Source organism: Geotrypetes seraphini, chromosome 1 (genome assembly GCF_902459505.1).
Source record: "Geotrypetes seraphini chromosome 1, aGeoSer1.1, whole genome shotgun sequence".
Classification (NCBI taxonomy): domain Eukaryota; kingdom Metazoa; phylum Chordata; class Amphibia; order Gymnophiona; family Dermophiidae; genus Geotrypetes; species Geotrypetes seraphini.
The window spans coordinates 475,186,078-475,208,170 of record NC_047084.1 but is presented as its reverse complement, the minus strand read 5'-3'; the positions used below and the strand labels follow the sequence as shown (position 1 = coordinate 475,208,170).

General features: G+C 39.9%; 1 protein-coding gene across 5 annotated transcripts in view; it reads left to right on the top strand.

Annotated features, from left to right (window-relative positions):
- The window catches only part of CBWD3 (COBW domain containing 3), a 144,790-nt gene that overhangs the window by 64,465 nt on the left and 58,232 nt on the right, over nt 1–22,093 (top strand). For all 5 annotated transcript variants that reach the window (XM_033925029.1, XM_033925038.1, XM_033925020.1 and 2 more), the window contains exon 7: nt 18,743–18,780. In XM_033925029.1, the coding sequence (XP_033780920.1) occupies nt 18,743–18,780 (38 nt within the window). The remainder of the gene's footprint in view (nt 1–18,742; nt 18,781–22,093) is intronic.

Below are 22,093 nucleotides of genomic sequence, written 5' to 3'. Positions count from 1 at the left end.
GGTGTGATGGGCGTGGTTAGGAAGCGGGCTAAGGAACCGCACCCGAACGGCGCCCAATGGGCATAGAGAAAGTTTTCCCACCATGATGACGTCTCACGCTACATAGGCGTGCATGAGTATAAGAAGGTCCAGGTGAGCAGCGTTTCCTTTCTATACTATCCTATCGCTTATGCAGATGTTTGAGACTTTACTCTGTCTTAGTCTTTTACATTTCTTTCCCTATCTCTGCCTCCCATTTCCCTCTATTCCACAGAGCCTCCATTCTAATATGTGGTTTTATCTTTTCTAGAAGCAGCTCAGATAGTAAGTCCAGGTGAGAATGATATTTTGTAAGCTACTTTGAACTATCATAGAACTAAAGAAACTAACCAACCAAAAGTGACTTCTCTTTATGGCCTTTCATTGTGTGCTATTGTTTATACTAGTTATTTTATTTCTGATATCTCCTACTCTCCATTCCACAGGGCTGATAAAAATGACTGAGAAGACTGATAAAGACCATGCTGGTATATATTTTGCTGGTACACAAATGGATATGTAAGTAAAATGGATGTGTTCATACATCTGAGAGGGTTTACTCAGAGTTAAAGTTAATTCTTTGTAGAATCTAATTACAGGCAAATTAAAATCAGGTGAGGAATGGTTCTGTGTACTAACTCATTGATAAGAATAGGTCGGGTATGTTGGGGGGGGGGGAACACTGCCATTCAATGGATATCCAATCAACATGGTTCAGGTGGAAAACTCCTAATGAGTGCCTAATGGCTGCCATATTTAATAAGGATTCTAAAGGTATGTTAGCAGCTCTGTTACTTCTAGGTGTGTGTTCTGCCACAACTTCAGTGTTTAATTTAGGAGACATAGGTCTTTGTTAACAGTTTCTCTGTATTCTTCATTTCAGACCAGAGCAGCAGCTCAGCACACCAGTTTGCACCTAGCCAAACAGTTGTAGGTGAGAATGATATATGGTAACCTTTATTTGCTTACTCTTGAGTCACTCTTCACACAGGTATCCTTAATGACTTTCAGGAACAATAGTAAATTGATAATGTTGGCCTCATAGAACACCATGGCACGCATTCCTGCTGTTATATGCACACAAACTTTTTGTTTTCAGTTAGTCTATTCCCTCACATGAGTTCTAAACAGTAGCAGTGGAGGATTACAGGTGATACTAACCCACACCATCAGCAAGTTAAGGTTATTGCCTTAACACCTATACCACGGTGACATCTAAGCAGCTCAACATATATGAGGTTAACACATTGCTTCAGGGAAGGGAGGACCTTGGGGGTTGAACCCCCCTGTTTGTGAACGTTGTGTAAACCAGCTTCTCCTCTTTTCTGTTTTCAGGTGTCTTAGACAGGCAAGTGCAGTATTGTCAGATGGAGTTTTTATAGTACTGAGAGCAGTGCAGCTGTGAGCATCTTTGTGGTTTCCACACCTGCTTTACCAAAATAGTGCAGCTCAAGAACCAGGAGGATAGATTGAGGTATCTGGCCTTTACTTCCATCACCTTCCGTGAAATGAAGAAAAACCCACATGTCTCATTTGGATTCTCCTGGTGTGGAGCCAACTCTTACTAGAAATAACCCTATTCCTTAACAACAAATCTACCAGAGTGACTTATATTCTCTTCCTTATGTAGCCATTTACTTTGGAACAGGGACTGGCTTACTTTGCACATCATAGCTGAGATGTTGTCATCTACCTACAGTTGCATATACCCTTGCATTCACTTACTTTTTTCCTAGATTCTGCAATGATTTGACATCAAAGTGGCTAGCAGGTAATAGAATGAATGACAGACCCCAATAAAGATTGTCAAACTTTCTATATGTCACCTTGTTGTTATATTGAAAAGGGCCCATTCAGCAGTCCCTCCTGAACCCCTATCTACCTTGGACTCTGTCCACTAAACTTCTGATGCTACAAGGTTAAAACCACACAGGAAAGTTTAAACCATAACCAACTTTTTTATTAAAATATCAACTTTTTAAAACTTGGAAAACTTTTTTTTTAAATAACTATTTACATACACATAACACAGGGAAAGAGGGTGGGTGCCCCCCAAGAGCAGCTTGAGCTACCTCAGGCGAGGGGGGCAGAAGAGGTGCAGTCATTGAGAGGGTGTATGGCTGCTGGCACCATGCCCTCTTTCGGCTATCAGCCGCAAGAGGGCATGTTCCATCCTCTCCACACACCCTCTCAATACCTGCACCTCCTCCAAGATGGCAGAGTAGGCCGCCATCTCCCTGGCCACCCCCTCCTGAGGCTGGTCGGGCTGCTCCTGGGGGGGAACAGCAAGGAAAGGGGGTGGGATGGGAACAGGAAGGGCAGGAGAGTGAGGGGAAGGGCTATGGGTGGGGGAAGGGGAAGGTCCAACAGGGGATGGTGGTGGTGGTCCTGGAGGTAGTGGTGGGGCAGGCGGTGGGGGTCCAGGGGGCAGTGGTGGGGCAGGCAGTCCAGGGGGCAGTGGTGGGGGCAGTGGTGGAGGTCCAGGGGGCAGTGGTGGGGGCAGTGGTGGAGGTCCAGGGGGCAGTGGTGGTGTGGGCGGTCCTGAGGGCTGCCAGGCCTCCTCCTCCTCCTCCTCTATCTCCTCCTCTTCCTCCTCCATCTCCTCTTCCTCCTCTTCCTCCTCCATCTCCTCTTCCTCCTCTGCCGAGGACCAGGGTGGGGCTCCCTCCATCACCTGCGGGGCCTCCTGAGGGGGTGCCTGCGCTGCTGCTTGACAAGAGAGAAATAGGATACAGTCAGATATGTCCACAACACTTTTGAACATGACATTATTTACTACGTTATTTTCTTCAAATGCTAATAACAGGATGCAAAGCACCTACTCCACTGTAAACATCAAAATGTAGCGTAAGTAAGTGAGGCAAGTAGAACACCATAAAGCCATTGTGACATGATATCACAATAGCAGCTTTACTGCAGATTTTATGATTAAGAATGGTTTACAGCTACTCAAGCATTTTCATCTATTTATTCTGGTAAGCTGATCACAAAGAAACACACACTGGACTCATTACTCACCGGCTTGTGCACGCAATTCCTCCCTCACCCCCTCAAGGAAGGCCCGCTCCTGGCGCCTCAGCAGTCGCCCCCTTTTCCTGAGATCCTCAACCTGGATAATAGAGAGAAAGAAAGAACAGAGAGGGAGGGATATGATGAGTGCCATCTAGCACTATGGCATAACATGTTTACTTAAGTATTGACCTCTATAAGCACAAAAAATGGAGTACACTGCCCTCCAAGAGCCCCTATCCGCTTTGGTGTCTGCCTCCACCCCCTTCTGCCACATGTTTTACATGAATTTATTCACGTACACCAGCATTTCCCCTTTCTGTGCTGGAGGCATCGCTATCTCTCTACTGTACCTGGGACAGTGGGGGGGGGGGGAGGGGGGGTGTGAGGTGACATGGACAGCATCACAAGGAGGAGGTGGGATTGAACTCACAACCCCAGGGTGCTGAGGCTGTAGCCTATCAGCACTGCCCCACATTACAGCATGTCCTGGTGAGCTTACAATCATGCAGCAGGGGCAATAAAATAGTTTGGTCAGAAGGAGCAGCGTGGCTTGAAACCCCTGACGTCAGGGTACTGACGCTGTCACTTTAAACGTCATGCCACTATCTCCCTAGACCAGCAGATTGATACAGGAGTGTTTAAGGTATTTGAAATGACATAGCAGCACTTTGGCAAAGTTGATGTCAAGATGTTTCGATTACAAATGTGAAGCTTGTGACCCAAAAATTAGTTGTGTGCATGTTGTGAATGGAATAGATGCCTTCTAGGAGCTGAATTTGTCATTTGAAATCCTACTACTGCTCCTTTGGGATGTGCTTTAATTTCAGTATTCAATGTAAAAGATTTATTATGCACAATTGTAGTTTTTAAAAGGAATCAAAATTTACCCACAAAAACATGAACAATTTGATTGAGACAGGTTTCCATCATTACATTTTACATGATTATTTGTGAGGGCCTGACTTGGAATACTTACTTCCCTGGGACAGGAGGCTCTACGATTATAGCGCCGGGTCAGGCGGCTCCAGGAGTCCCTGAACTGCAGGTATGACCTGCGATGGCCTGCCACTCTGAAATAATGGTGCTCATGCACTAAAAAGAGCCTGGCCAGTAGCCTGGAGTCTTCAGTGGTGAAGTTTGGCTGTCTCCTGGCAGCCATTTTAGGAGAAATAACTGCGTATGAAGAACGGGCGATTCTATGACGTCACAACGCATAAAAACGCGATGACGTGTTTGTGCCGCTTGGGCGTGCTTGCAGCAGCCGCTCCGCGTTACATCAACACTATAGATTATATCCTAAACCACGCCGATATAGCTGTTACACAAAAAAGTACAGCAGAACGCTTAGAAGCTTACCATGTAAACCTAATGAAACTTCACCTCCCCCAAACACAATGACAATTTGTAAATTAAATAAATGAAGATTGGGAAGTGAGGTTCACATATTTTAGCTTAGCTATGCATGGGTGGGTGGAAAAACAAAATCATATTCTGTCTTTGGTAACCTTAGTCAGGACTTGAACCCCTGACCTTTGGGGAAGATACAAGCAGTGCTTTTAAGCACTGAGCTATGTTGGGGACTTGGGAATGGGAGTCTCCAGAAATGGCTATAGGTACAAGCTTTGAGAAAGGGTAATCATTGCAAGTATTTACAGGTGTATTTGATCTATGCACACCCAATGACTGTGCAAACAGATTTCAAAATTGTAACGGTTATGACGTCAGACGCTACATCGGCGTCGAGAGTATATAAGGATCTTTAAAAAATCATTATTTTGTCTCCTTTAGACTCCCGTGCGTTCGTGCTTCTGGTGGTTGATTTGTGATAGTGTGACTTTGTACTGTGATTGTATTGTTTCTCCTTTCCCCCATCTTCTCCCTTTTGTTGTGTACTTGTCAGTTGTGTCTTTGGTCTGGTATTGGTTTGAGAGATGATTGATGAGTTTGAGTTTGTCTTACATGTGGTGGCCCATGATAGATTGCTGCGCAGAGGAAGGGGTCTGGTGGCGGCCCCGGCCCCAGCCCTGGCCCTGGCCCCGGCCCCGGGGCGTGGGCAGGTTAGAGGTAGAGGAAGAGGTCCGGCTGTGGCCCTGGGGCGTGGCCAGGTTGGAGGCAGAGGCCCAGGCCGACGCCGACGCCAGGCCCCCAGGGTATATAGGCCCAGGGCAAACTTCCTTGATATGACAGATGAGCGGTGTATTGGTCTCTTTAGATTTAATCGGGAGACCATAGTTCATCTCTGTGAGCAACTGCAGGTGGATTTGGAGCGCACCACTCTTAGGGGACATTCCCTTCCAGTTTATGTACAAGTAACTACAGCCCTGGGGTTTTTGGCTACAGGAACCTTCCAAAGGCCCCTGGGAGCTGGGGCTGGCATCAGTCAACCGTCTGTATCCAGGATAATCAATAAGTTTTTGGAAGTCTTTTTAAGGCGTATTGCTATGTATATCCAGTTTCCAATGAGTGAGGCAGAGCGGCGACGCACAATGAGGGGTTTTGCTCAACTGGCACGTTTCCCCTCTGTCCTGGGAGCTATAGACTGCACACACGTAGCACTCAGACCACCTGCTGAAACTGAAAGGCAATTTAGGAACCGGAGGGCATATCATTCCATGAACATGCAGGTGGTCTGTAGTGCTACCATGGAGGTGACAGATGTGTGTGCCAGCTTTCCAGGGTCCTGCCACGACGCTTATATCCTGGCCCACTCCGGCCTAGGTGGCAGGTTCCAGAGGGGTGAAATCCAAGGTGGATGGCTGGTTGGTGAGTTAACGTACTACTGCAGATAAAGCTTTGCTACATTAACCGCCTTTCTCTCATTTTACCACAGGGTCATGGCTAACTTTGGAGGTGATGCAGAACAATGGACAACAGATATGTGCCCCTTTTCTAATATTGTTTCTCCTTGCAGGTGATCGTGCCTATCCCCTGAGGACATGGTTGATGACCCCAATTGTGCGTCCCCAACAGCCAGAGGAGGAGCGATATAACCGGGCCCTGAACACCACAAGGACCATCGTGGAACGTGCGTTTGGGTTGCTCAAGTCCCGCTTTAGATGTCTACACCGCTCAGGAGGGCAACTGCTGTACAGGCCCGACAAGGTGTCCAGGATGTTTGTTGCCTGCTGCATGCTACATAACCTAGCGCTGAGAAGACGGATGCCAGACCCTCCTGAGCCGGTCCAAGACAGTGACGATGATGAGGACATCCAAGCTAGACGCAGGCCTCTACCTGAGCAAGAAGAGCGTAGGAGAGGGCAGGTGGTCAGGGACAACCTAATAAGAGCCCATTTCTTGGGATAATGGTGAGTATATTTATGTGAACCCCAAACAGCTTCTCTCTCTCTGTCTGTCTCTGTCTCATGTGAGTGAATGTGATGATGCCTCTTTCTCTAGGCTGAAGTTAAAGTTCAGATGTCCCTGACCAGCAAAGCAAGAAGTTATTGGTAGCAGCTCAAGTATTAAAGGTAGAATAATAGGTAAGCTATCTTTGTTTTTGGCCTCATTCACTATGTTGCTCCTGTATATCATTCCATTAGCAGGCTTTATGATGAATTGCCCACATGTCAAATAGCTAACAGCTTTCATACTCTTGTTGCAGGTTGGATGTCCAAGACTTTCATCGTCACCATACAAGGGCATCGTAATGTGCTTCTCGATGGCCTGGTATGAGCTAGCAGTTTAGGACCTCTTGGTTTTTTGTTGTTTTACCAACAACAAATTGTATATCGACACATGCTGGTGTTAGGTTAGCATGTGTGTTGATTGAACACCCCCTTAGTTTTAGGTATAAATGACATCTATATTGGGAGCTCAGAGAAAGCAGATTGGATGAGTTATACTGCTAAAATGTTAAAACTATGGCTATCAGAAGCCTATATGCTGCTCAGCTTTCCACACCTTGTAGGAGTTAATGATGGTATGGGTCTACAAGTTTCTGTGTAGAATAAGACTAGCACCCCCCCCCTCCCTTCTCCATGCTGGTACTTCAAGTTCAACTGAAGCTATAGGATAACTGTAGGTATTGTAACAGTTTGAGGTGGGGGACTTTTCCAATGTATTAACATGCTTCCCCTCTTTGCAGGTGTTCGGGCCCAGCTGATCTCCTCCTCCTCCTCATGTGGCTAGCATCTCATCGTGAAGCTGTTCCTGTGATACGGGCGGATCCTGTGACGTATTCCTGATACTTGTGCATAGGTAGGTATGAGACATTTGTGCTCACTTCTACTAACCTTCAACATTCCAACCAGTGTGTGTAGGTTATTAGCTCACATATGGACTCTGTAACAAGGAGGATGGCTTTTATTTCCCTTGCTTCTCTGGCATAAACCTCTGGCCTTTATTCTCTGACCTCCTTACTTTCCTGTCTTTTTCCTACATCCTGCCTTACCCTACCATGAGGAAATCTTAATATTTCACAGGCACTGACATTGTACCCTTTCCTCCTGTAGGCTGGGAGTTGATTTGGACCTAGGAGGGGCTTACTCTGTATACCGGTGTAGCTGTGATCCATCTCAGCAAACTGCAGTTGCATGTGTTACAATTTCACACCGCTTTTCTGGACTTTTGAGTGTCAATGAAATGACATAATATTCTACAATAAAAATCTTAAACCACTTAAGGATGTTGTGATTACTTACCAAAGGAATGCCATTATTGTAGCATATAGGACGGCGAATGTTAAGCGCCTAAACGGAATAGATTCATTCAGTAGTACAGTTCGGTTTTAACACCCTCAACTCCTTCAGCTGACACAATACTCATTTGAATAAAATTACAAGATACACACCAATCACATCTCATTTTCATCTGAAACAGCACATTAGCAATACCAGATACAAAACATTTGAAAAGTTGAATTTGTGTGTGATCAAGACAGCACTTTTGAACTATGTATTCAACCATACTTGAGAATATGGATTTCGAGTCAGTGAAAGCAGTGCTTTAAACCATTGACCTACCACTTTTTTGTGTCAGCTAATTGTGATATGATAGCTAAGCTGATTATACCTTGGCACATCACTAAGGTATGCTATGACAGGGGAACCAGAGACACAGGTGTAGGTCAGTGAGTAAAAGCACTATATCGATCATCTGTAGGTTGTGAGTTCAAGTCCCGGCTTGTCTTTTACTTGTGGCATATCTACCTTCCAGGTGCACCTTGATGATGTCACAATGAGATCAGCATTGTGCTGCTTGCTACTTCCTCTTCCTGTGAACTGGAAGCCACATTCAGGTTGAATCAGTGTTTTGATTCTGTTTCTTGTTGTGACGAATGAGCTGATTGTTGCAATGTTTTAAGACCAGGAGAGTCTTCTTTTAAGCAACCTCTCTGAAATAATGTCTCTGGCAAATCGAAAGAAAGCTTATTGCATGACTTAGGTGCCTTTTCTACCAGTCTTTGTGGAACCTAAACGAAGTTTATATGAAGTCTATATGGTGTTCAAAGTCCTATCCTTTCCACTTCCCTGGGACATGAGGCTCTTCTGTTATACCACCAGGTCAGGCAAATCCAGGAGTTTCTCAATTGCAGATATGACCTGTGATGGCTAGGCACTACAAAGTAGTGATGCTCGTTTGGTAGGAAGAGCCTGGTTTGGCTGTGTCCTGGCTGCCATTTTATAGGAAATAACTGCATATGAAGAACAAGTATAGAAAAAAACATCGATGACGTATATATGCCTCATGAGCGTACTTGAAGCAGCTACTATACTCTACAGCAATACAGTTCATTACATGCGCAACGACGCCGATATCGCTGTTATACAAAAATGTACAGCAGAACGCTTAGAAGCTTACCATGTAAACCTAATGAAACTTCACCTCCCCCCCAAACACAATGACGTTATAAATTAAATAAATGAAGAGGTTCACATGCTTAGCTATGCATGTTTGGGTGGGTGGGTGGGTGGGTGGAAAAAAAAATATTCTGTCTTTGGTAACCTTAGTCAGGACTTGAACCCCTGACCTTTGGAACATACATGCAGTGCTTTTAAGCACTGAGCTATGTTGGGGACTTGGGAATGGGAGTCTCCAGAAATGGCTTTAGGTACAAGCTTAGAAGCTTACCATGTAAACCTAATGAAACTTCACCTCCCCCCCAAACACAGTGACGTTATAAATTAAATAAATGAAGAGGTTCACATGCTTAGCTATGCATGTTTGGGTGGGTGGGTGGAAAAAAAAAATATTCTGTCTTTGGTAACCTTAGTCAGGACTTGAACCCCTGACCTTTGGAACATACATGCAGTGCTTTTAAGCACTGAGCTATGTTGGGGACTTGGGAATGGGAGTCTCCAGAAATGGCTTTAGGTACAAGCTTTGACAAGGGGTAATCATTGCAAGTATCTACAGGTATATTTGATCTAAGAACACCCAAGGAACGTCCAAAACTATTTCAAAATTCTAACGGCTTCTATAATGTCAGATGCTACTTTATGGTTAGGGTTAGGGCTACAGTTAAGTAGCTCGGTAGCTCAGTTAGTAAACAAGCTGTACCAGTTATCCATAGGTTATGAGTTCAACTCGCAGCTTGTCTTTTACTTGATTATAACATGAGGGGTTTATGCTGCAGGAGTGTGTTGTTGGGGTGTTGCAGGGGTGTCTAGGATGACACAGAATAGTCACTTGCATTTTCTACAATGCATTTGAATTTCTTAAGATGAAACCTTAGTGAGCCGGGGAGCAAGGTCACCGCAGCCTCACACCTCAGATGAAAAGGTTAATTTATGAGCGATCTGGGACAGTCTTCAGCGACTCGGAGCCCTCCTCCCGGCTGGCCAGAAGGAGGAAGCTTTGGCGGTGGTGATTTTGGTGGTGAGGGAGGGAGGGAGGGGGGGAGTCACCTGGCTGCTGCATCTGCACTCCTGCTGGCCACAGACCTACTGATCACAGAGCAGAGATCACAGAAGCACGCAGGTATGTGCGCATGCGTGGCTAGGGTTTATATATATACACGTATCACATCTAATTTTCATCACAAACACATTAGCGAGACTATACACAATACATTAAAAAGTTGAGCTTGGGTTTGATAAAATAAACAGCATAATTTTGACTCTGTATTACATTTATTGAACCATACTTAAGAATATGGGTGTTGCATCCGTGACAACAGTGCTTTACACCATTGAGCCTCAACTGACTGTGATATGATAGCTAAGTAGAGTATACTTTAGCACATTACTAAGGTATGCTATGACAGAGGAATTAGAGACACAGGTGTAGGTCAGTGAGTAAAAGCACTATCTCGATCATCTGTAGGTTGTGAGTTCAAGTCCCGGCTTGTCTTTTACTTGTGGCATATCTACCTTCCAGGTGCACCTTGATGATGTCACAATGAGATCAGCATTGTGCTGCTTGCTATTTCCTCTTCCTGTGAACTGGAAGCCACATTCAAGTTGAATCTGTGTTTTGATTGTGTTTCTTGTTGTGAAGAATGAGCTGATAGTAGGAATGTTTTAAGACCAGGAGAGTGTTCTTTGGAGCAAGATATCACTTCTAAACTATCCTCTCTGAAATAATGTCTCTGGCAAATCGAGAGAAAGCTTATTGGATGAGTTAGGGTGCCTTTCCTGCCAGTCTTTGTGAAAGTTAAATGAAGTTTATAAAAAGTCTATATGGTGTTCAAAGTCCTATCCTTTCCACTTCTAATAGGAGGTGAGTATGACATTCCTGTATAGCTTTCTGTGTAGCACACATCTACTGGTTCCCACCTTCCATTACTGATAATGTAAGTTCAACACCCACTCGGTACGTTTCATTTCCTAGTTTTCCTTTGAAACATAACATATTTCTTACAATTCTGATACAGTGTTTTAGTTATGTTTTTCATCATCCTATACTTATCAATGCTGAATGTGTGATAATAAAGAGTATATATAAAGTATAATTTTAAAAAAAACAAATCCGTACTCACGTTTATCACGGGTCCATTAGAGACGGTTCAGATACTTGCGTCTATTTTGCGCACGTCTATTTTGAAGGACGTCTATTCTGTGCGACGAGGGACGTCTATTTTGCGCACGTCTATTTTGCGGGACGTCTATCTCACGCCTAAATATAGTTAATTGTTATTTACGTTTGCTGGACGTCCAAAGCACGCCTAAGTTAAACGTACTAATAGAGAATTTACTCCAAAGTGTACAACATATTAAATACAATTGATAAATACACAATATCACTTTTATATCTAATACATCATGTTCTAAATATATTTTCTCCCTCTCCCTCCCCCCACCCTTCTATTACTTTTCAATCATACATTGCATATTATATATCATATTATATCATATTATGTAAAAATTATTTTCATTACCTCCCCTCTATGTGTGTCACTCAAAAATTATTAAAAAGAAGAAAAGAAGAAGAAAAATTCTATTGTTTATTCATTGCAATATTTTGTCAATGGCCCCCATATTTTTATAAATTTAGTATATGTCCCTCTTTGTATTGCTATTGCTCTTTCCATTTTGTATATATGACAAATTGTATTCCACCAAAATGTATAATTTAGGTTTTTATAATTCTTCCAGTTGTTAGTTATATGTTGAATGGCAACTCCTGTCATAATTAATAAAAGCTTGTTATTTTCTGGTGTAATTTGACTTTTTTTCCTCATCATCATTCCAAATAATATTGTATCATATGATATTGATATATGATTTTCCATCAATTTATTAATTTGTGGCCAAATTGAATTCCAAAAACTTTTAATGTAGGGACAATGATACAATAAGTGATCTAATGTCCCTGGTTCTAGATTACAGTGCCAGCATCTATTAGACTTAGAACTGTCTAATTTTTGTAAACATGTAGGGGTCCAAAAAGCTCTATGTAATAAAAAGAACCAAGTTTGTCTCATAGACGCTGACACTGTACATCTCATTCTCCAAGACCAAATTAGTGGCCATTGAGATGCATTAATTTGATGCTTAATCTCAATGCTCCAAATATCTCTTAGACCATTTTTTGGTTTTTTATTCAAATATCCAGATATTAATTTATACCACAATGCGGCTTGATGTCCTAGGAAGTCTGCTTGAAAACATAAGAACTTTAAACTATATTGATTATTCAATGTTTTCCATTCAGGGAACCCAACCTGAATGGCCTGCTTCAATTGCAACCATTTAAAACTTTGTGTTTTACTAAGACCAAATCTATGTTGCAATTGTGAAAAATCCAGCAGTTTACCTTCTGAAATAACGTCATCTAAAGATCTAATGCCTGCAATAATCCAGTTCTTCCAAAGGATTTGAACTCCGCCAATTTTGATCTTGGAGTTTATCCATAGAGATTGATTAGTTGATTTGTTTATTGGGATAGGTGTTAATTTACTTATAAATCTCAACGTTTTCCAAGTATCCATTAAAATTTTATTTTCTCTGTATCTTCTAGGCATGTTAATACTTGGAAGGTGAACTAAATTTAGGGGAAACATAAGGCGCCATTCCAAATATAACCAATCTGGTGCATTATCTATAAGTTCTGGGAGGATCCAATACATACCCTGACGTAGAATATAGGCTTGATGGTACCTATAGAAATTTGGAAAATTTACCCCTCCCTCCTTAATTGATTTTTGCAAAGTTACTAAAGCTATTCTAGGTGTTTTACCAAGCCAAAGAAATTTTATTAATATGCTATTAAGTTTTTTATAAAAGGACCCCTGAAAATAAATAGGTATCATACTCATTTGGTAGCAAACCACAGGTAACATCATCATTTTAATAGTTTGAACTCTTCCCCACCAAGAAATATGTAATGGGTTCCATTGCTCACATAACTCCGTAACTTTTTTTAATACTTGTTTTTCATTCTCTTTTACAGTATCTTCAATTGTATTTTTAACTTGAATGCCAAGATATTTAAATCCTTCTTCTTTCCATATGAATGGAAAAGTGTCAAATAATCCTTTTACACAATGAATATTTAAAGGTATAATTTCAGATTTATTCCAATTAATTTTATAACCTGAAAATTTGCCAAATTTATCAATTAATTCCAATAAAGAAGATAAGGTAGAGTCTGGATTTCTCAAATAAAGCAAAATATCATCAGCATAAGCCGAAATTTTATATTCCATATCTGAATATGGAATACCCTGTATCTCCCTCGCTTGTTGTATTGCTAATAATAAGGGTTCTAATACAACATCAAATAACAATGGAGACAAAGGACATCCCTGTCTAACTCCCCTCTGAAATTGAAAACCATCAGATATCATATTATTAATATTTAATCTTGCAATAGGGAAGCTATACAAAGTTTTTACCATTTGTATAAATCCAGAACCTATACCAAACCATTCTAAAGCCTGATACATAAAATTCCATTCAACCCTATCAAACGCTTTTTCTGCATCTAAGGAAACTGTAAAAGTCGGTTCATCCATTTTTTTTGATATATTTAACATATGAAACAATATTCTAGAGTTATTAGAGGAATGTCTTTTAGCAACGAAACCCGTTTGATGCATATCTATAATGTGTGGTAGAGCTTTGGCTAATCTCAAAGCCAAAATTTTCGCCAAAAGTTTATTATCCACATTTATTAAAGATATAGGCCTGTAGTTCGAAACCAAAGTAGGATCTTTATTTGGCTTGGGCAAAACAATTATTATTGATTCAGCCATAGTACCTTTAATATCACCTTCTATAAATTGTGTTTGATATAAATTTAGTAAATGTGGGGAAAGGACATTTTGAAATGTTTTATAAAATTCTACTGTATAACCATCACCACCTGGAGCGGATCCAACTCTAAGAGATCTCAATGCTGTTTCTAATTCTTTTAATGATATAGGTTCATCTAAACTCCGTTTTACATGATCAGGGATCTTAGGTCCATTAATAGAATCTAAAAAATTTTTTCCATCTTTTTGTCTCTCCAAATAAGGCTCGGAAGAATACAGGTCTTTATAAAATTTTAGAAATTGTTTTAATATTATATTTGTTTGATTGGTTATTATACCATTATCATCTTTTATTCCATTTATATTAGTTCTTCTTTTTTTTGCTTTAAGATAATTTGCCAATAATCTTCCCGCCTTATTAGAATTTCCATAATACATTGTTTGCTTGGAAAACAAATCTCTTCTTATCATTTTTGAAGTTAATTCATTATATTTACCTTTTGCTTTCAAAAGAGCTTGCAATACTTCATGTTCCCATTTACTTACCAATTTAGCTTCTAATATTTTTATTTCTTTTTCTAATTCTATATATTGTATTTTAATCTGTTTCCTAACAAAAGCTGAATATGATATAATATTACCCCTCATAGTTGCTTTAAATGCATCCCATACATTCTCAATAGATGTATCCTCCACTAAATTTATTTGAAAGAAATCGTTAATTTGTGTTTTAAAATTTTCCAAAAATTTATCATCCACAAGCAATGCATTATCAAATCTCCAAAGAGGTCTACCATTCTCCAATTGATCTAATTGTAATTCTATCCATACTCCCGCATGATCCGAAATAATAATAGGATCTATGGAAGCTTTAATCACTTGTTGCACTTTATTTGTTGAAACAAAAATATAATCTATTCTTGAAAATGATTTATGAACCTGTGAACAAAATGAAAATTCCTGATCATTAAAATGAAGAATACGCCATATATCTTTCAAATCACATGATTGAGCCAAATTGTCTAAACCTAAAGATTTTATACTTTTACCTGGTTTTTTATCCAATAATGGATCCATTACAGCATTAAAATCTCCAGCTACCACTAAATTAGAAGCAGCCAGTGGTAACAACATATTCTGTAACTTTTTAAAAAATTCTGATTGATTCGAATTAGGGGCATATATATTAAACAACGTCAGGGCATTATTTCCCATACCTATATCGACATGTATCCATCTTCCATGTGGGTCTGAATTTATTACCTTAATCTTGGCCATACATTTTTTATTTATAAGAATTGCTACCCCTGCTTTTTTACCCTCTGCTGGAGCAAAAAAACATTCTTTTACCCACCCACCCATTAGTTTCTGTGATTCTTTTATATTAAGATGGGTCTCCTGCAGACAGTAAATATCCGCATTTTGCTTTTTTAAAAATGCTAATACTTTTTTCCTTTTGATTACATGATTCAGGCCATTGACATTAATAGAGTATATCTTAAAAGACATTATACATTCTAATATTTATCATTATAGTCCTTTTCCCTTCTTCTTTCATATTTAAAATCCAAAAATTATTTTCTATGACACACATATTTACCCCTGAAGTATCCACTCCCTTATTAATCTTTTCTTTAATCATTCTAATAAATCCCATCTTTTTCCCTCCCTTTCCCACCCAATATAATGACTGCTTAAGGACACACATTGGAACAGCAATCCGAACATTCCCCTCCCCTCTAGGCAACCAATATTCAATCAATATCCCCTTCTATCTATCTATATTAATCTTTACTATCTTTAATCATTTTTTGTTCTTAACATTTCATTAATGTATCTTTATTCTTTATCAATTTTTAATTTATATTTTCCTAGTATTATAATTTACGTCATAAATTTATATCTTAAACATATATTTAATATGGTATTGATATTTTTCCTATATCTTATATTTTTCTTTTTATATTTTTATTGTCTTTTCTTTAGTTCATGTTTTCCTTTCTTCAGTATTTCAATGTCTCATATTTTTATAATTTTTCACAATGTCATCAAAACCAATCTTGATGTTTTATGTTAAAATGTCATAGGTTCTGATTTTGAAAGAAAGGCTTTTAGTTTTTCTGGATCGTCAAAATACAAAGATTTATCTCCAGATGATACTCTCATTTTTGTCGGATAATATAATCCGTATTTATATCCCTTTTCTTTTAGTTGAGGTCTCATGTCTAATAGTCTCTTTCTTTTATTTGCTGTGTTTTTTGCAAAATCCGGCAAAAACCATATTCTGGATCCTTTGTAGTTTAGATTTTTGTCTTTCTTGGCAGCATTTAATATTTCTAATGCTTGTTGGTATCTAAGCATTTTGAATATTAGCGGTCTTGGCCTGCCTTTATTTTCTACATTTTTTACTGGGATCCTATGCGCCCTTTCTATTTCAAGTGGTTGTTTTAATTCCAGTTGTAATATTTTTGGAATTAAGTTTTCCAGAAATTGTATAGTATTTTTCCCTTCTAAATTTTCTTGTATTCCTAAAAGTTTAATATTTTTCCTTCTTCCTCGATTTTCATAGTCTTCCAGTTGATCTTTCAATTTATTCAGTTCCAGACTGTCATTTTTACATCTGTTTGTTTCACTTTCTATGACCTCCATTTTGGTTTCTAATACAGTTGTTCTTTTATTATTTACTTCCATTTGTCTGTGGATGTTCAGTATCTCTTCCTTCATTTCAGCCATATTGGTCACAGTTTCCTTAAGCATCTTTTTAATTTGTCTTAATTCTTCCATAACTTCTGCTTTACTCAATATATCAGGTTCTTCAGCAGGAAGTGGGATCTTACTTGGTGTGTTTTGATCCTGCTTCTGTCTTTTTGCTGACGTACCAGCCTCATTTTTATTTTGTCTGGTACTTGCCATTTTCCTGAACTTATTTCTATATTTTTACAGATTTTACCTTGTCCACAATCTTTATATTCAATGACTCGTCTTCGATGCTATGTTGTTGAGGAAATAGCAAACTCTTTTTTTTGAATCTCTTCCTTCAGGGTTCCTGTCCAGCTCTTTACCCTCTTCAAAAAAAAATGGCAGAGGAGGTCTATTTCAAACTGCCTTAATTTCAGACTGACAGGCACTGTCCTCTCACCAAAATTAGTTTAAATTGAGGAAGCTTTTATCTTTTTTCCTTTTATCTTCGGCTTGTTCAATGTCAGTTTACCGTGGTCCTCAAGCCTCTTTTTAATTTTTGTCGTTCAGCTCATTGGAAATCTCATCCCTCAACACCATGTCACTATCCGCCTTTGAGAATATAGGCACTCTTAATTTTTTTTTTTTCCTCTGTTTTGCCAGTAAGGAAATAACAGATTTTCTTTTTGGCCTTTATTCCCTCAGAGCTTTATTTTATTTTTGTCAGGTGTAGGGTAGTATCAGTTACCACATTTTTTTGCCAATTTTATTTCTCCACAGTTATCTTTGATGTCATTCAACACAGAAGAAAACAATTGGATTTTATCTTCTCCTCAATCGTTATGTTTGTATTTAATATTATGCCTTATCAGCCTAAAAAAAAAACACAGTGAAGAAAAAAAAACAGATCTGTCTCCCTTTCCTCAGCACTAGTTTTCTCCTCAGTAAAATAGAGATTTCAAACTGTCACACTGTCAATAGCTTGCCTAGACAAACAAAACAAAATGAAAGAGAAATAGATTTTACTCCTTTTCCTTTCCCTTCCCTCAGGGCTATTTTAGTTTTGGCGACACAAGTAAGTAGCTTTTTAACTTTGCCGCGCCTTTCCAGCTCTGAAACAAAAAACCGGCGATCTTATTTCTGGTTCTCTTCCCTCAGGCTTTATTTCATCTCCGGCGGCATAAGTCTTTCTTCGGATTAATATTTAAAATTATGTCTGTCTCTCGCACCGTCAATAGCCTTGCTCTCGACGCCAAGCCGTTTCAGCTCAGAAACCAACAGCCACACTGTCAGCAACTTACTTGAAAAATAAATCGACAGACTTTTTTTTCCTTTTTCTTCCTCTTTCAGGGTTCCGTTACCAGGCTCGGAGGCACAAGTCTGCCTTCCACAGAGATCCTCAAGCCCGTCAGCCACCTGCCTCCGATACTTTGCCGTTTCAGCTCAAAAAAAAAACTGTCGATTTTTCTCCCTGGCTCCTTTCTCTCATGCCAATATCTCAATTTCGGCAGAGGAGGGCAATATCAATATACCACATTTACATCAGCAATTTTAATTGTTTTTCTTTGAAATTAGCATTAAGGGATAATTTTTTTTTTAGTAATCTTTGCCTAGTTGAAGGGGAGCGTCGCGATCACACGTCCATCTTGTGTTCGCGTTAAGCCACGCCCCTCCTCACATCCAGTCTTCGACAGTGACTAGTTCAGATCACAAGTACACAGGAGATCCCAAAAAATGCATCTATTTCTCCTAGGAATGAGCAGTAGCTCTCCCCAGTCTACTTGCTTAATATTTTTATTTATTTTTTAGTATTTATATACCACTTATAGCCTAAGTGGTTTTCATTCAAGTACTCAACTACTTTTCCCTATCTGTCCCAGTGGGCTCACACTCTCTCTAATGTACCTGGAGCAAAGGGGGATTAAGTGACTTGCCCAGGGTCACAAGGAGCAGCATGAGAGTTGAACCCACAACCTCAGGGTGCTGAGGATGTAGTTCTAATCACTGCGCCACACATTTTTGATGGTGTTTCTTTCAGAAACTTATCCAAGCCCCTTTGAATCCCACTAGGTTAGTCCCCTTGACCACATCATTTGCAGCTGATTCCACAATTTAATCCTACATTGTATGAAGAAAAGCATTCTGTGGTTTTTCAGCCTGCTGGTTGTCAGTTTCATAGAGTGTCCTCTTGTTTTTGTGATGTTTGACAGGTTAAATAACTGTTGTACCCCATTCATGAATTTATAAACTTCTATCCTAACTTTTAACAAATCCAGTTGTCTTTTAGTTTTCTGTTATTAAATTTGTGTAATTATTATAAAGGCTAATATCCTACCCTCTTTGAAGCATATGATAAGTGCCTTCTTTCTAAATTCTTGTCTCTGTATTTATTTGCAGGTATTATATCTGTTGTGGATGCAAAATATGGACTGCAGGTAGGAGGCAAATACCCATATAAGAACAGCAACTTTTCAATGCCCAACAGGGAGATGGGTCTATAACTGCTACATAACATAGCATCCTTCCCTGGCTTTGGCAAAACTGCTATCCATCCCCACAAGCCGCATAAAAAAGGCAAAATTTGCTTGTCATGTTTGAAGGAATTGAAAAGTCTAGTCAGCAAAGGTGCCAATTGGATACCTGCAGTGGGTGCTGAAAATGCAGGGTGTAAAAGTACATAAATATGATGTATGTGTTTCAGTGGGTATAATCATCCTTTACCCTTCCATGGTCTGCGTTATGATGTTGAAATTTGTCTTATGTGTGGTAATACTAATTGTTTGCTGCTGACTGAACTTATTCATATTAGTCTGAGTATCTTGGGTCACTATTAATATATTGGAAAAACCCCTTTGTTAGTCGAATTTTCAGGGTGTCCTGAATGAATATGCTTGAAAGAGATTTGTATGTAATGGGGATGGTGTATTCAAACCTATTTATGCATTTTCATTGTGGACAACCTGAAAACCTGACTAGCAAGGGGGTACTCCAGGACTTGGGTAACACTGCTTTATATTGTTTCTGGAGGTGTGAGTGCATTTGGTAGATGTAATGTTCAAGATGTATAACTGACCACACAGGCAAAAAGTGTGTATACTTTTACTACCTATAGGAAAGGTAATTTTCTTCAGGTAAAACAATTCTCATGAGAACTCGCGGCAGCCATTCAGGGGAGTGTCTCAGTGCTGGACAGGAATGAGAAAGCTCGCTCATGCCCGGTACACTGCTGGGCCACGAGAACTCGAGACTGCCATTCAGGGAGGGGCTCAGCATGGGGCAGGAGCATAGAAAGCGTGCTCCTGCCTGGTACACCACTGGACCACCAGGGATTCAAAAAGGTATGCGGGGGGAGGTGGAAGGAAGGTAAAAAAAAAAAATTGGCAGAGTCAGCCAGGACAGAATACAGGAGGGGATCCCTCCTATTCTGGCCCACCAGGTCATACGGTAGACCTAGTGGAAGCCTGCAAGACAATCAGGAGAGAGGGGGACAGGATACATGGCAGGGAGGAGAACTGGTTGCAGAGCCTGGCAGGGAGGGAGGGGGACTAGATGCAGAGCTTGGCAGGGAGGGAGGGAGGGGGGCAGGGCACAGATCCTGGCAGGGCATATGAATATTAACCCCCCCCCCCCTCATCTTATATTCGAGTCAACCTTTTTTTGGGGAAAAAAGGTACCTCGTCTTATACTTGGACCAACTTATATTTGAGTATATATGGTATCTGCTTGATATCCAGCTAGAATTTTCTGCATAATGCTGTTTTGCCCACTGTAGAGGAGGAAGCATTCCTGGGGATGGAGTAAGAAAGGGTACATATTTTATAATTTCAAATATTTTTATTTCTAGTTAATATTATATAATCAGTTATAAGAAACTTGATGTATCATTTACCATGCATTCTTCCATGCCAGATTTGGTCTATTTTCTTGTTAAAATTCTAGATAGTTATTTTGTCCCCATATAGAGAGATAGACTTTTCAACTCATTTATACATCTTTATCATCTCCTAGTCTTGCTTTACACCACTGTGTGAATTCTTTTTAAAAAAAAGTGGTAAATAAATCCTAATAAATAATTATCCCACAAAATCACTCCCCTACCGGCAAATAGACAGTATTTCTCTGTCTACATCACATGGTATGTGATTGGTCCATGCAGCTGAGTGAGTCTGGTTCGCTGGCATTAGTAATGGTCATGAATCAATCTCCCATGACTAGACAGAGCCATAAGCAGGGACTTCTTTTTTTCCCCAATTTTTTATTCATTTTTTCATCTTTCATCAAGTGTACAATATTACATCAATTAGAATCATACATATCACTTGACATTCTTATCTATTGTCATCTTAAAAACATAAATTAAACCCTTCCCCCACCCCCCCTTTCCACAAGTATTATAAATCAAGCATATCATACATGTGTTATAATCTAAAATATTGATTAAGACCAATAATATAACAATAAATCCCCCCTTTCCCATTATTATAAATATACTTTTAGTGTAAAAAGGTGTCTAATCATTGCAATATGTTATCAATGGCCCCCAAATCTTTTTAAAATTATTATAATTCCCGTTTTGCATGGCAATTGTTCTTTCCATTTTGAATATATGGCACAACAAAGTCCACCAGAAGGTGTAATTAAATCTAGTATAATTTTTCCAATTTCTGGTAATATGCTGAATGGCGACTCCTGTCATTATTAACAAAAGTTTATTATTACTTGATGAAATTTGACTTTTTATTCTCATAGACGTCCCAAATAGAATTGTATCATATGATATAGCTACATGGACTTCTAATCCAGAAGGAACTTTGATTTCTTGACCCAGGAATGGACCAAAGCTGGACTGGTTTGTTTTGATCTTTCCCCTCTAAGTTCCTACCTCTTCTCTTCTTTCCCCTTCCTACTTGACTGGAGGTGAGCAGAGTCATTAGTCCATAAATAGAGAATAAATGTGAGTGATAAAAATAATAAAATAGAGGACAGCAGTGTTGGCTTTCGGGGCGAGGGGAGAAACAGGGGCCCCATCTGTTTCTCAGTGCAACTGTGAACAAGAAGACTGGTTTCACAGCCACAGTGAGTCAGAAGGAAAACCTTCTTACTGTGGGAATGTCAGTTCAGACTGAGGGCTGAGTGCAGCTAGTGCTGCTCAGCCCATGGTCTCTTGTCACTGATGTAGCATTGCACCTGAGCTTTGCTGCTCCTGTGAAGGTGCTTGGCCTAAACAAGCTAAATCATTGGGAATACGCTATTACCGGTAGTAAGCATGGGAAGAGGTAGCCTCAGGGGCAGTGGTAGCAGTAAGTTCTGCCTTATGAGACCAGACACTATTTTAGCTGAGTGAGTAACCATTGGAGACCATGAAGTTGGGTCTTTCTGTCATCTTCGTTGAGGAGCCTTGGGAAATACAATCTTCTGAAGATCAAGGGACAGCAAGAATTCTTACATTTTCCCCACTTTTTCTTAAAGATTTTGTTGCTTGAGCATTATGCCTTTTGCCTCAAGTGGGGATGGTTTGAGAGCAGAAGTCACCTTTCCCCTGTAGAATATGGCTCCAAGTCAAAGCAAGCAGGCTTGGTGGGACTATGATTAGAACCAAGAGGATATGAGGTCCTTATCACCAGATTTGCTGCTGTGGTCTGGTGAAGGGGTTTTTAAAGAGGAGCTACTGCTGCCTCTGATATTGCAGGTGCTTAGAGCACTGGAGATTTCTGAGGAGGGAGAAGAGGAAGAAAAACCTTAGAGGAT